The sequence below is a fragment of the Miniopterus natalensis genome, chromosome 12 (assembly GCF_054644295.1).
Source record: "Miniopterus natalensis isolate mMinNat1 chromosome 12, mMinNat1.hap1, whole genome shotgun sequence".
Classification (NCBI taxonomy): Eukaryota; Metazoa; Chordata; class Mammalia; order Chiroptera; family Miniopteridae; genus Miniopterus; species Miniopterus natalensis.
The window spans coordinates 66,849,541-66,863,449 of NC_142092.1; the positions used below are offsets into that span (position 1 = coordinate 66,849,541).

Here is a 13,909-nt window from a genome sequence, read left to right on the forward strand (position 1 = left end):
CCCGGGTTTGCTGACCCGGAGTCCTCCCCCTCAGCCAGAGCCCCTGGACTGCCTGTGTGTCCTTCCCTTCGAGCTCCTGCCCAGGTGGTCCCAGGCCATGAGACCCACTCAGGGGGGAAGGAGAAGCGGGCTAGTCCTGACCCACCCCCAAGCGAACAAAGCCCAGGGTCTCTCTTCTAAGTGGGGACTTTCCCAAAGTGCCAGGCCTGTTTCCTGGAGGTAGAGCACGGAACAAACAGATCAGAGACCCAGAAGCTGAAACGGAGAGGACTGAAAGACAAACGGAAAGAGAAGCCCTGGAGAATGAGGCGTAACAGACCCAGAGGTGGTTAGAGAGAAAAGGGGGGATGGGGTGGGGGGAGAGAGAGGGGGGGGAGAGATAGGAGAGAGAAGGGAGAGCCAGGGAGAAGGAATGAGAGAGAAATTTGGATAGGGAGGAGAAATGGGGGAGAGAGAGAGACATAGAGACACCGAGGCAGAGAATGAGAGAAGAGAGGGGCAGGGCCCAGAGCTGGAGCCCAGGGAGTGTGGATGTGGAGACCCCCTCGCAGGGCAGTGGAGGGGGTGGGGCTGCTGGCAGCAGCAGAGGCTGTTTCCGCTGCACCCCTTATCAGCCTGCTGCCAGATGTTCAGATCCGATGCCAATGTCAGAGAAGTCCATAGTGCGGGGTCAAGGCCGTGGCCAGCGGGAGCCTCAGCTGCAGTGTGGGGAGGGAGGCCGGGGGACGGCAATAGACCTGCCTGCTCTTCCCCCTCTGCCTCATGGCTCTCCGGCCGGACCACCTGGTGGGGGTGGGAGAGACCAGGTACCTCTGGGGACTTCTCTAGTCTGAGAGCAGGGACTTGCAGAGGCAGAGCGGGGCTCCTGGCAATGTATGGACACACATCTCTACACACCCCCACATGTGAGGATGCACAGGGACACATGCACACGCAGATCCATGCTTGTGCACACGGATGCACAGAGCTACATGGGGGCAGCCCAGTCCCGCACGCAGCTGCTGCACCCAGCACGCCTCTGCCCGGGCCCTGCTCTGCCTGGTCAGCCTGGTGAGCCCGGCCCCTCACCTGAGCCAGAACTGCAGCCAGAGCAGCGGCAAGGAGGCTCTGTGGCCACCCGCAGGGCCCCCAGGACCCACCTTGCTCTTCTATGAATGGGACACGCAGAATCTGCATGCCCTCAAGGGCTGGGTTGAGGTACCTGGGACTTTCTAGAATATGAGGCAGGTGGAGACCCTCAGGAGCAGATGCAGGAGCTGAGTGTCCGGCGGGCTGGGCTCCAGCCTTGGGCCCGGGCCTCTCCGCCATGCTCCTGGAGCATGCAGCAGCAGCTGGGGCCCCCTTCCTGGGGTAGTTTATCTCTCAGTGCACGCGCTTGGCCCTCAAGGGGTGACCCAGCCTTGCTCCCCACATTCCTCTTCAGCCACGCAGCCGGCGGGCCCCCCACAGCCTGAGACAGGCCCTGTACTTGGGGGTGGTCAGGAGCAACCACTCAGAGCCACCCCGCTGCCCTCTTGGCCCCAGCCCTTCGCAGCCGTCTTTGCTTCTCTCCCTGCTTTTGTCTCTGAGCATCTCTCTAATTTTGTCTCTGCCACAATAAATCTATCACTGTTTGGGCCTCAGTCTTTCTCTGGGAAGGTCCTAGCTTGTTTCTGTTTCTGTTTCAGTGCCCCCCCCCCCCCCCCCGGTCCTTGAGTGGGACCAAGTTCGGGGCTATCTCTGCTCTTCCTTCTGGCCCCTAGTGGCTTGCCTCAATGGAAGTGTACATGAGAAATCAGGCTGTGGGCGAGGGGCAAAGGGTCTGGGCAAGGGAGGCCTTAGACTTATAATGGGTGAACTGGGGCAGCCCAAGCAGCTCAAGTCCAGTCCCCCAGCCCCCGACCTGCTAAGAGTCAGCCCAGATAATGGACATGGACCGGGGCGTGGAGCTGGTGGGCTCCCCGGTGGCGTAGAGAAGACTGGGGGGTAGGGTAGGAGGAGGAAGCTGGGGCTGGAGGTCTCCAGGCCTGAGGGCCTCCTTCCTGTTTGTTGGGAAGTGACTGCCTCCGAAAGCTGCTCAGGGGAGAGGAGGGAGGCCATGACGACTTCCGGGAAGCTGGCCCGAGGCCACCCTCCCGGTGCCCACATGGGGCCCGCTGGCCCTGGCTTAAAATAGTGCAGTTCCTCTGCCGGGGCTGCTGCTGCCAGGCCCGGCCCAAGCCTCCGGGGCTGCTTCTCCGCTGCCCGTCCTCCCAGCCAAGGCCTGGGTGGAGGGGATTCACCCAACTTTCCAGTCCTCCCCGGACTGAGGCTGGAGGCTGTGTCTGGACAATGCAGGCGGAGAGTTACAGAGCAAGTAGGGGTTCCCGGGACAGAAACCCTGGATTCCAGCCTCAGCTCCAACACTGACCAGGTGAGACTTTGGCTGGTCCATCTTGTCTCCTTGTTTCCACTTCTACAAAATAGGGTGGCTGCCTGGCTTTCGACCTAAATGAAATCACATATGTAGACTCTTGGGAACCTCGCCAGGCATCACGTGGACCTAAAAAGTGGGAGTTCCCTTAGCCTCTCTTGCTGGCCGTTAGTCACACTGCTCGCCCTGAGGAAGGGCCTCCTTGGAGCTTTGCTCAGTTCCTACACTGCTCCTAGAACTAGGTGTTGAACAGGGAAGGTCTGTGGAGAGGGAGCTTGCAGGGAGGGCAAGGATGGGGCTGTGGTCTCCATGGTGAGACTTGTTGCCAAGGGAACAAGACTCCAAGAGCCCTGGGTCTGACAGTTGGGCACTTTTGCCACAGGATCTCAGAGAGGCTGATTTTAGGTGGAGCTAAAACCCTGGTGGGCAGCCAGGCCAAGCCAGAGAGTGGCTTCTGGCTCTGCTGGGCTTTTGCTATTGGGGTGTGAGGGGCTGCGGCTCCCCTCACACAGCTTCCCTTTATGGATTGACTTCATTGAGCCCCAACTCTGAACCAGCCTCAGTGAATCCTTAAACCCCTAAGACACAGACACTGCTGTTTCCATTTATCTGACAGGGAAAGTGAGGGTCGGAGAGGCATCTATCTGGGTCAAGGCCACATAAAACTGGTAAAGGGAAGAGCAGGAATTAGAACTGAGATGGTGAGACTCCTGGTTGATGTGCCTGCTGGCACACAAGCTGCCTCAAGGAAGTGACCCCTGGGAGGACTTCAGGGAGCCACACCCAACCTGGTCCCAACACCATCCCGTGCCACCACTTCTGGGGGATTCTGGCTTCAGATATAATCCAGGTGAAGCCGTTTCCTCTTCAGTTATAGAGATGATCTCACCTTAGAGGGTTTGCATGTGAGTAAGGATCTCAGCACAGATCCTGCCTAATGTTAAGAGCTCAATCAGTACTGGTTTATAATTCATTCCTGAGGATATTTATGTACGAGCTCTGTAACCCTAGACACATTATTTACCTTTTCTGGGCCTCAGTTTCCTTATCTATAAAATGGGATCATTACAGCTCCAACCACATAGGGTGGCTTTGAAGAAGCCAGTAATCAAATGCACAGAAAATGCTGCGCACAGAGCTCTGCCTTCTCTGGATGTAAATTACATTTTCTTTACTTCCAGATTATTGCCTGGCACTCAAGGAAACCAAAAGCTCCGCATCAGTTAAGTAGCAATTTATATATTTAGAGCAGTGTTCTCGATTTTATTCCACGGAACACCGTCCCGACAGAATTTTAACAGGAGGAAAAAAATGTTGCATGCCCACATACTTCCGGGTAGACCCAAAGCAATTTTCTTCAGGTAGGACTTCTCAGAGCCTTTAATATGTCCATGAAGGTTGGGAATTAGAGAAAGATAGAGTAAGTAGGTGCAGTGTTTCCCAGGTTTTTGGCAGAACTATTCTGTTTCCATGGGGCCACCTTGTGGGTCGTCTATGTTCCGAGAAACCAAAGGGACTTGGCGTCTCCAGCATTCTACATGTATCTGGGACAGCACTACTTTTCACGTCCATTTGGTTGGGTCTGTTCTTTCACCTCTTACAAAAATTAATCCTTGATTGTTTAAGAGTTTTGTTTATTGTGTTAATAGCAAAAAGTTCAACCAGAGGCCATTACTGAGCTTTGTTACAAACTCCAGACATTCATATTCAGCGCTATTGAATTGCTAAGACCGAGCAGGGAGGAAGCCTGTTGTAACTTTGGTATCAGATAGACCTGGATTCAAAAGCCAATTCTGCCCTGTACTCGTGTCATCCTAGGCAAACGGCTTCATTTCCTCGAGCCTCAACTTGCTTAGAGTGAAATGGGGCTGAGACCTGTACCTTGCACAGTGGTTCTGAGCGTTACAGGAGACAGTGCGGGTGAAGCCCCCTGCGGTGCCGCACACACTCGGCGGTCAGCAAACGTGTTCCGTCCCCTCCTCGCATCTCTGTCTTATCTGTTCCCTCTTGCGGGGCACGGAACAGTCTATTAATTAGTTCTGCAGCGTCTCCTTTGTTCTAAAACCATCTCTTTCAAAGCTCAAGGGCTCTCTGGTCCCTTGTGCTGGAGGCGGCTGAGGTATGGGAAGGCAGCTGGGTCCCCTCGTTTCACACGAGGATTTCTAAGACTTGTGATCAGCCTCTCCCCAGCCATTATCCTCCCAAACTGAGGAGCCCTCGTCTTTCCCATTTGTCTTCACACAGCCCGCAGCCTAAGCGCTGGCACTTCTCTGGTCGTATTAACAGCAGGATTACAGGACAGCCGGGCTTTCGAGTTGGGCACATCTGGGTTCAAGTCCAGACCCTGACACTTCCTGTGACTTTGGGCGCATCCCTTGACCTCTCAAAGCCTCCATTTTCTCAGCTCTAGGAAATCTCATCTATTTTGTGGAAGGACAGCTATTAATCGGCTGGACCATAGTCGGCATACTAAGCAGGCCACCCCTCAGCACACCGCTGCCTCTCAGACACAGCTGTCCTGGGACCTAACCCATGGCTTCCCTTCCTCAAACTCCTAGATGCGGCATTCAAGGTCCCAGGTGCTTCTCCAGCCTCAACTCTTGCTAACCCCTCCCATCTGCCACCATTCCTGGCAGGCAATACCTTGTCATACCTGCAGAGTCCATACTCTTCTGATTCACAGCTGGGCCTTCAAGCACGTTGTTGATCCCTCTACCTATCCCCGTCTGGGGACCTGCTTCAAGGCCCACCTTCAATGCTGGCCTGAAGCCCTTCCTGAGCAGAACCAGCCACTCCCTCCTCTAGGCCGATCTCAATCACAGCCTGAGCCCACTGTACTGCAAAGGGCTGTCTGCTTGTCCCACGAGACTAAGTTCCTCTAGTTGTGCTACTTCTGGCTGGGTGGCCTTAGATGAGTCCCTTCACCTCACTTAACCTTAGCTTCTTTACTTATAAAACAGAGGGAACTGGGTGGGTGTCAGCCACAAGCAGGAACTAGACCTGAAGGCATAAGCCAGCTCCTTAGGACAGCCCATCGTCCCTCCCCAGACCCCCCAAAGAAGCTTCGCAGACAGATGCCATGTGCAGGATTCACATTTATTGGTTCAAATACAGTACCTAACATTTTCTAAACATGCATTTCACACTAATTGGTCACATTTCCACAGGTAGTCAATTCACAGAAAAGGGCCCATCCCTTGCCAGCTGGCAGGGTGGGAGGTAGCAGAGGGCCTGGGTAGCCTGCAGAGCCCGCCAACTATCACTTGGTCATGCAGGGTTGATGGAGCCAGGCTGGCAGGCAGCCCTTGGCCGGCCCTTTGGGGACAAGGGCTCAGAGACATCCCGTTTACTTGATTCCTACAGACTGTGGGTAGAGGTGGGCCTTGGAGAGGTAGCCCAGGGGTCAGCTTATGGATGCCTGTGCCACCAGAGCCCCTGACGGTAGGGGGGTGCTTCCTGTGCCTTGGCTCACAGAAAGGAAACGGAGGCCTCTTCAAGGGGGTGGCTAGTCCCTGGCTGGGCAGGTGTGAAGGACTCCCTAGACACAGCCCAGACATTACAACGCACCCACAAGCCCCTATCTCAGGCCTGGGATGGCAACACAGACAAAAACACCAACACCCCAGGGCAGGCAGGGTTTCTCTCCCGACAGAAACATGTAAACAGAGCAGGAGCTCCAATATTCTTTTCCCACAGGATTTCTCAGAGAGGAATCGACCAGGATGTCACTCAAGAGGTAGTATTTTTTTTCTTTTTCATGGAAATTTGAGTCAACAACATTATCACCTATTATAAAACATTTCAGACAAAGAAAACAATGATCACCAAAGGGCAAAAATGATACTTTGGCTGGCAGGGCTGGCTCCAGGATTTGGAGGACTAGCCTCCACCAGTAACACAGCTTTTTTCTTGGGCTTGGAGCAAGCTCTGGCCCGACTCACAGCTTCCCTTTGAGCCCGCAACTGATTCCTGAGCAGGCTGCGGCCCATTTAGGGCTGTGGGCCTGAGGACGCAGGCCAGACGGACTGGACCAGGCAGAGGGACCAGGTATCTTGTGAGCGGGCAGAGCAGGGCCCCTGTGGCTCATGTTCCAGGACAGCCAGAAGTCTTCAAGTCTCAGGACAGCCCAGGAATGGCCAGAGAGTAAGCCCAGCTCACTCCCGGACTTGGTATGTTCTCTGGGGCTCCTGCCTCTGAGGAAACAGTCCAGGTCTGGCTCCCAAGCCCAGGAAAGAAGCTGTTGCTTGTGGCAGCCAAGAGAAGGGTTTCTGGGGACCCTGTAATTAAATACACATCCCTGAGCTGTGGCCCTAGAAACCCTTGCCTCAAGGCTAACAAGTTCCCAGCACCTGGTGGAATGATTGCCGTTTCCCATCCTGAGGCACAGATAAAACATCATTTCACAGACAGTGGACATAGATGCTTTGAGCCGAGGAAAGAGGGAGGAATGATCAACTGCAAAGGCAGAGGGGAGTGCAGGGGAACGCTCATGGATCAATTTGGGGAAGGAGTAGTGGTTTTTTGTTTAGGCTTTTTTTAGGTTTTGGTTTCTTTTTTTACTTTTAAAAAAATCAATAAAGAAAATAAAAGGGCTGGTCTGAAAGACTGAATTTCTTAAAACAATTGCAAAATTTTAAAAAGCAACAAAGAAAAAAGACATAGACCAGGGGCTCAGATCTAATGACTTGGAACTACTGCTCAACTTCCTGCCCTAATGGGAGGCCAGGGTACCTTTACTTTGGCCAACCTTGGACATGGCTTAGATGTTGCCCACACTGGACTTGTCTGTCTCCATCTGTCCCACTCCCCAGAAAATCAAGAAAAAACAAATTAAGGTAAGAAATGGGTAGCAGAGCAAGGCAGCTAGCTCAGAGACCCAAGGTTTTAGGACCTGGTGACACACTGGCCCTGGCAGTACTGACTTCTCTGAGAAAGGGGTGGCAGGTTAAGAGGCAGGATGGTGTGGAGTGGGTGACTGTTGGTATGCCATGGAGACAGACTCTAGGTTCCCTCTATCCCTCCTCTGGTTCTGGAGAACAGGACAGGGAGGTTCCTGACTGCTGCTTTCTATTCCTAGAGATTCGCCCTCCTCACTCATGGGCTGGGCATGGGGGCTGGGTGTCTGTCCTTTTGAGCCAGGTGGAGTGCTTAGAGACAGGTTCTGGTAAGTTTCTCCAGACCAACGTCAAGACCATCAAACCTTGTGAAAGACTCCAAACGTCTACAAAGGAGCCAGAGAGCACAAGTTGTAGGAGAGGTTCCAAGATTTCAAATTTTTGTCTTGGGTCAAGAAAACATTCAGAGGGAAAGGAAGTTTTCCCTGTATGTTTCAATGCAGTGCAAGGAGGTGGGATTCTCCTGGACCACACAGCATTCAGGGTCATATTTTTATGGTGGAAAAATTCTCACTCAAAATGAGTGCTCTTGGTGGCAGGGGATGAGAGAGAGGAAAGGAGAGAGGGGAATTAAGAGACCACATGCACAACTTTTTCTTCTTCCACTAGCAAAAAGGCTACCTGTTAACCAAAAATTATGGGAAGAAAGGCAAAAAAACAAACACAACAAACCGCCCCCTCCAACCTTTCTCTGTGTCCTTCAAACCAAATTCACAAATACATCTAGTGGCTGACCTAATGTCTCCACGCTGCTAGCTACACTCCTACCATCTCCTCGTAATACCTGAGTTTGCAATGCAACACATTCATTTTACCCTGTTTAAAAAAGCCCATGTCATAAAAGGACTGGGTGCAGAAGACATTAAAGACGGTCCACAGGTCAGGCTCTGGCTCAGAACACACGGCCACTTGGCTCAGAGATTCTGCAGGGCACTCGGCAATGAATGGGCTCTTTGTTCTGTGGAATCTGCTGCAAACATTTGCAAAAATGGATTTGTACAATGGCAACTTGCAGAGCCTTTCCCCCACTCCACAAATTAACAACTTGCTCTGTTTAATGCCGTTATTGGAGAGACATGCTCTTGCCTCATCAGAGAGCAATTTCCTTTGATACCCAACCAACTGGTAAAATGCTTAATTTTAGAGAAAAGCTATTTCAAAAAATAATAATAATTTGACACATGGAGGTCTGAGCAAAGAAAGACGCTGCACACAGGCGCCATCTTGGAGAAGGGGGTCTCTGACATGTGTCTCTTCCCTATGTTGAGGAAAGCAGCTTGGAGTCTGACCTGTAGCCAAAGAATGTAATCTGGTTGGTTAAATAAAACATTCAGAGAAACAAAAATATTGTGAACTGAGAAATAAACAGATACACACACGCCAGTCTTCCCACTGACGTGGAAAACATTCTGGTTAGAGCGCTTCCTGAGGAACACATCTTTCTCTTCTTTCTCAGAGCAGCAAGGGAACGGCACTGAGGAGTAATGCTCTGAGGACATCAAAGGACTAAGTCATCACTTGCTGGTACCCGTAACATTTCACTGGAAAGAAAAAATTACAATCTGACACAGACGACCAGGTCTGCACCTGGTGTGGTGGCCCACCGGGAAAGTTTGCTAGGCTGAGCTGGGAAGAGAGCAAATGGCCTTTGACTAAACAGGCAAAAGGGGTGCATGGGCCCCTGAAGCCCACCCAGGGGTGCATGGGCTAACGCGTTGGCTGTGTGAGGTCCCTGCGTGTAGGCAGAGACAACTGCTGTAGTAAGGCAGAGAGGGGAAAAGCACCTGAAAGAGTTCCAACAGATATGGTGCAGCTGCTGGCCAAAGTCAAGAGGGAGGGAACACTTCCTGGGACTAGGTAGGGGCAGGTAGTGAAAGAGCAACAGGTCCAGCCATAATCTGGAGAGGGGACAGCCAGGCCCTTAGGAACATGAGGTAGTTTAAAGCCCCCCTTCCCTTCCAGGTACTTGGGACTCCAGCCCTCCAGGCCTTGGTCAGCTGGGGCACTGATACTCTAAAGGGCAGCTGGGCCACTGTGGGTCTTGGGCTTTCTGTTGAGGAATCTTGGTCTCATTTTGGAGAGATTAGAACTTGGAGTAAAATATAAGGGCAAAAATTCTGGTTAGCAGATGGGTGAATGGTCCTTCCATTGTCTGAAAAAGACTGTAGGTTTTGGATTCAGTCCTGGGGTTGGATAGGATGGGATGGGGGGAAAAACAGAAAACTCCAAAGGAGGAGTGTTTATTCTTTTAGCAGTCTGGACTCTGTCCCACTACCCCACGAAGAAAGCAAGGTGACAGGAAAATAACTCAGGAGTGGGCATTGGCTGTTTTGTGGGAGGGCCAACAGGAAGTCAAATTTATAAGGGAGAGGCAAGGAGTCTAAGGTAGGCAGGCCTTGGGAGATCCAGGTAAGGAAACTAGGTAGCTGTGAGCCCCAATGGGGCTGGTGGCAAGTCCCAAGGATGACATTACTGCCAGGACGTGCTTGGATGAAAGTTAACGGTGGCAGAAGTTGACAGCGGTGGTTCTGGCAGTGGGGCGGGGCCCACAGGGTGGTGTGAGAACAGAAACCCTTCTCCCGAGGACTTGTTTGGCACGAGGACACCTAACTGAGATTCGGTTGCTGTGCCCCACTCTCCCAACTTTTATGCTTTCCAAAGAAAAGACACAGCCTCCTTCCCGCCGTCCCCCTGCCCTTCCTCAGTAACCTCCTGATGCCATTTTCCCCTTCAAGGTGTGTGCTTTTACCTGGCAACTCTGTGGCTAGAAAAAGGCAGTTTGCTCTCTGACAGACAAAGGTATGAGTCTGCTGAGAACATGTGGAGAAAGTAGGGATGGTCACACCCCTCCCTTTCCACTGAGGTAGTCGTCTTTGTCAACATTATGGAAATAGTCATCTCAGCCCCATCCCACCCTCCCTCAAAATACAAAAAGAACTATCTCTAAACAATGACAACACTGTAACATTAAACATCTTCACATTCTGTAAACTGCAAGGAAATGCATCGGCTGCATTCACACAAAAGCATGTGCATCATGTTGAAGGCCATACATTCAACTCTGTCGTGAAATAAATATATAGAAAAATGAGCTTAAAAAAAACAGACAAACAAACAAAAACTTCCTGCAACAGAGGCAACCGGGAACACTGCTGCTCCCACAGCCTCCATCTTGGTCTCTCTGGCTCTTTCTTCTGGAGCCTGTCCTGCCCACCCAAGGCTTTGCGGCTGGCCTGAGGGGCGCTGGGAACAGGGTCACTCCTTGCTCACACTTGTCTTGCAGGAATGCAGCACCACCTTAAAGAGGAGGGGCAGCTGCTCCAAGGGTACATTCACCATTTTTCCTGGGAACAAGGTGGGAAAAGAAGAGTTAGCAGTGGCCGCTAGTGGGAGAGTATGTCCCTCATCTTGAGCTGGTGGAGGGCTGATGTGGCCTTTTTGAGTTACTGGGGCAAGGAAAGTGCCAGGATTATCACAAAGACGCAGGCTGGACTAACATCCTGATACCCAGGCCCATGCTGGTGCTGAGGGAGTCTAGCAATGGTGAAAATTATAATCATTGCTATTATCCAGGGAATACTTACTCTGTGCCAGGTGTTTAAATGCATTATCTCATTTAATTCTCACAATATTTCTGTGTGACAGATATTACTTTTTATCCCCACTTTGCAGATGAGAAATCTGAAACTGAGAGGTATTCCTATATGCCCTCTTACAGCTAAAATACCATGAGAAGCATATCCTGTTTTCTTTTTTCCTGATGGATTCTCTACCTAGCATTCTGTAAAAATTCCTCTTCATAGAAGTATAATGGGTTAATAAAAGTACTAAAGGAAAAAGGAGGTGGGGTGTCTCAGGGGCAAATACACTGAGAAACCCAGGGTTAAAAGCGTATACAGGTTTCCCTATTGCAGGACTTCTCAGAGCACTCGGTGCACTAACATACACTGTAAATATCTGTGGCTGTGGTTCTCCTTGACAGCACCTTAGTCACCTGGGGAGTTAAAAAAATACTGATGCCCAGGCCCCACTCATACCAATTGAATCAGAATCTCTGGAGGAGTAACCCAAGCATGGATATGTTTTAAAAGCTTCCCAGGTGACTCAAAGTGCTGCCAGGGTTGAGAAGCCAGCTCTGGGGGTAGAGGGGAAATTACTGACGTACCTCCCTTTATTTCAGAGAGCGCCTGATGAATACCTCATTCGGTAGAATATCACTTTGGAAATGCTGAGACATACATATCAAAACACCCCTAAAAGTCTAACAGCTTGAGGTCCAGTTCATATCTGCTAGATTACCCTGGGCCCAAAAAGTAGAATAAAAATCCCTTTGTCAAACTGAAAATGTTTTCCTTCAAAACTGTACTGCTGAATTTGACAGGAACAATCTCTGTCCAGAGGTCCCCCTTCTGAGCCGCCCCTCAGTAAGTCCTGAATAATTACAAACAACAATCTCTACCAAATGGAGTAAAGCAACAACTACTGAAACCAGGATTTTATATTTAAATGGACCTATTTAAATATCAAGCTCAGCAGGGGTCAAGACCACAAAGCAACAAAAATTCCTTTGCAAACATCAGATTTGAGAATTATTTTAAAGATATCACTTTAAATGAATGATCCCAAAAAGACAATTCTATGAAATAAAGTTAATATTTAAAATTAAGATATACTTAATTCACATACCATAAAATCTACCCTTTTAGTTTCCAATTCTGGAAATGAAGTTAATTTGAGAAACTCTGAGCCTGTTTCCCATCCACAGAATGGCCATAATACCACCACCCACCAGCCCTGTGGAGCTTGTTCTGAGGTTAAATGGCATAAGACCACAAAGTACCCTGCACATCACAGGTGCTGATGAGGAAACGTTAGATTCCCTTCCCTACAAAGAAAACTCATACTTCTCGTTATAACATTAACTTTTCTGAGGGCAATGGTAGTACTGCTTTTATGCAGTTGTTGATGGGCCTGGAATGAGCATCTAAAAACAGTGCCTGCCCCATTCTCTTCACAAGCTAAGAGAAGCAAGGACGGGTTGGAAAGCCAGCACCCAGAATGTTACCTGCAATATACCGAATCTCAGGTAAGCACATCATGAGGTCAGGAAAGCGGTTCGGCTGATGTGTATATTTATATTCAGTGAAATCCTGGCAAATGTACCAATATCGCTTGTTCAGCTGTTCCAGCTGTGAGGCACTGGTCAGACCCCTGATATCTGTGAAGAAAACCACACAGGACATGGGAGGGGCTTTCTAATGTGGAAGAAACACCAACTCCTTGAATAGGTGCATACTTCAATGAAAAGTTATTAAGCATTGTCATAGCAGGGGATCTTTTCTCTTTCTGACATGGAGGAACAAAGTTCTGGATAAGGGAAGAGAAATCAGATAAAGAAGGAAAAAGTATACAGGACAATCACTAGACAGAGTCCCTTGAGAGCTAAGCGGTATCTTTCTCAATTTCACACCTGGCTCCCAGCACAGGGCTTAACACAGAACAGGCACCAGTAGATCTGAGCCACGAACTGACTGACTAATCTGCCTTTCCTAATTCACCCTTCCCGGTGCCTTTACATTTGCCCTTTGCCGGAGCCACGTTGACACCTACACCTTCATGCTTGTACACATACTCACCTGGTCTCCTGTGTTTCTGCTCACACTAGTCTACAGAGAGTTCTCTCTCTCTCATTTCTTTACACATACATACCTACCCCCTTTTCTGTATATGGAATGTGAGTATTCTATATATAAACCTTGGCCAGCCTTTGAGACCCAACCTAGACTTCTCCAAGTAGTTGCTACTGATCTCTCCCCATTTGAGGCTCAGGTAATATATCAGGTGCCATCAGAGTCTATTTCTTGAGGCCAGGAATCTGGAATCTAATTTATTTTTCAGTGTCTTTAATGCTCACCACAGGGACTGGCCTAGGGGAGGCACACACAATACCAGATAAATGCATGAATGGTGCAGAAGCAGGAGGAGGTTTGGCCAGTGTGGGGGAGGAAGCAGCAGAGGAGGGGTCGAGAGTCTCTGGACTGGGCAGCTGAATACAGGACACGGCACTTAATGTCACAGGCAGCAAAGCAGCCCAGCTCCGCTCTGAGAGCAGAGCACTTGCATGCTACTTTGGAAAAAAGAGAACACACATTCTCCTTCATACTCTGGTTCCCAGAAGCTACCAAGCACCACTTTGCAGGTAACACTCCACATAAATCGTAGCCAGCACACTTCTAATGAAAAGCCATGCTTGGTATGTGTTTCTGTGAACCCCATTCTGCCCTGAAGGGGCTGTCAGAACCACTGCCAGCCTGTCACAGAGGCCTTATCTCCAATAGTTTCATCAGTCACTCCGCTCTTCAGTCACTGGTAAACTTGGTACATATTTTAAATGACGCATGTACTGTCCTTGGTGTCTGCGTTTAAATGCATCGAAACTGACTAAACAAAGAGAATCTTCTTCCTTCCGCTATGAGTTATAGAGACTGTGGCATTTAGGTTTGAAGAAAAAACCCAAAGCATGCCCTGCACTACCCAGGGGCACAATGATGATGAGGGAAGCACAGGCCTTCCAAGATTGGTACCCATATGTGTCACATTCTGTGTGGCAGTCCTGAAGGTA

At 50.2% G+C, this 13,909-nt stretch overlaps 1 protein-coding gene across 1 annotated transcript in view; it reads right to left on the reverse strand.

Moving 5' to 3' along the window:
- Window positions 1–5,469: 5,469 nt before the first annotated feature.
- Window positions 5,470–13,909, reverse strand: part of NR6A1 (nuclear receptor subfamily 6 group A member 1) — a 163,194-nt gene continuing 154,754 nt past the window's right edge. The window contains exons 9-10 of the mRNA XM_087822906.1: window positions 12,353–12,505; window positions 5,470–10,631 (exon numbers count right to left, since the gene is read on the reverse strand). Coding sequence (XP_087679032.1) covers window positions 10,543–10,631; window positions 12,353–12,505 — 242 coding nt within the window. The 3' untranslated portion in view covers window positions 5,470–10,542. The remainder of the gene's footprint in view (window positions 10,632–12,352; window positions 12,506–13,909) is intronic.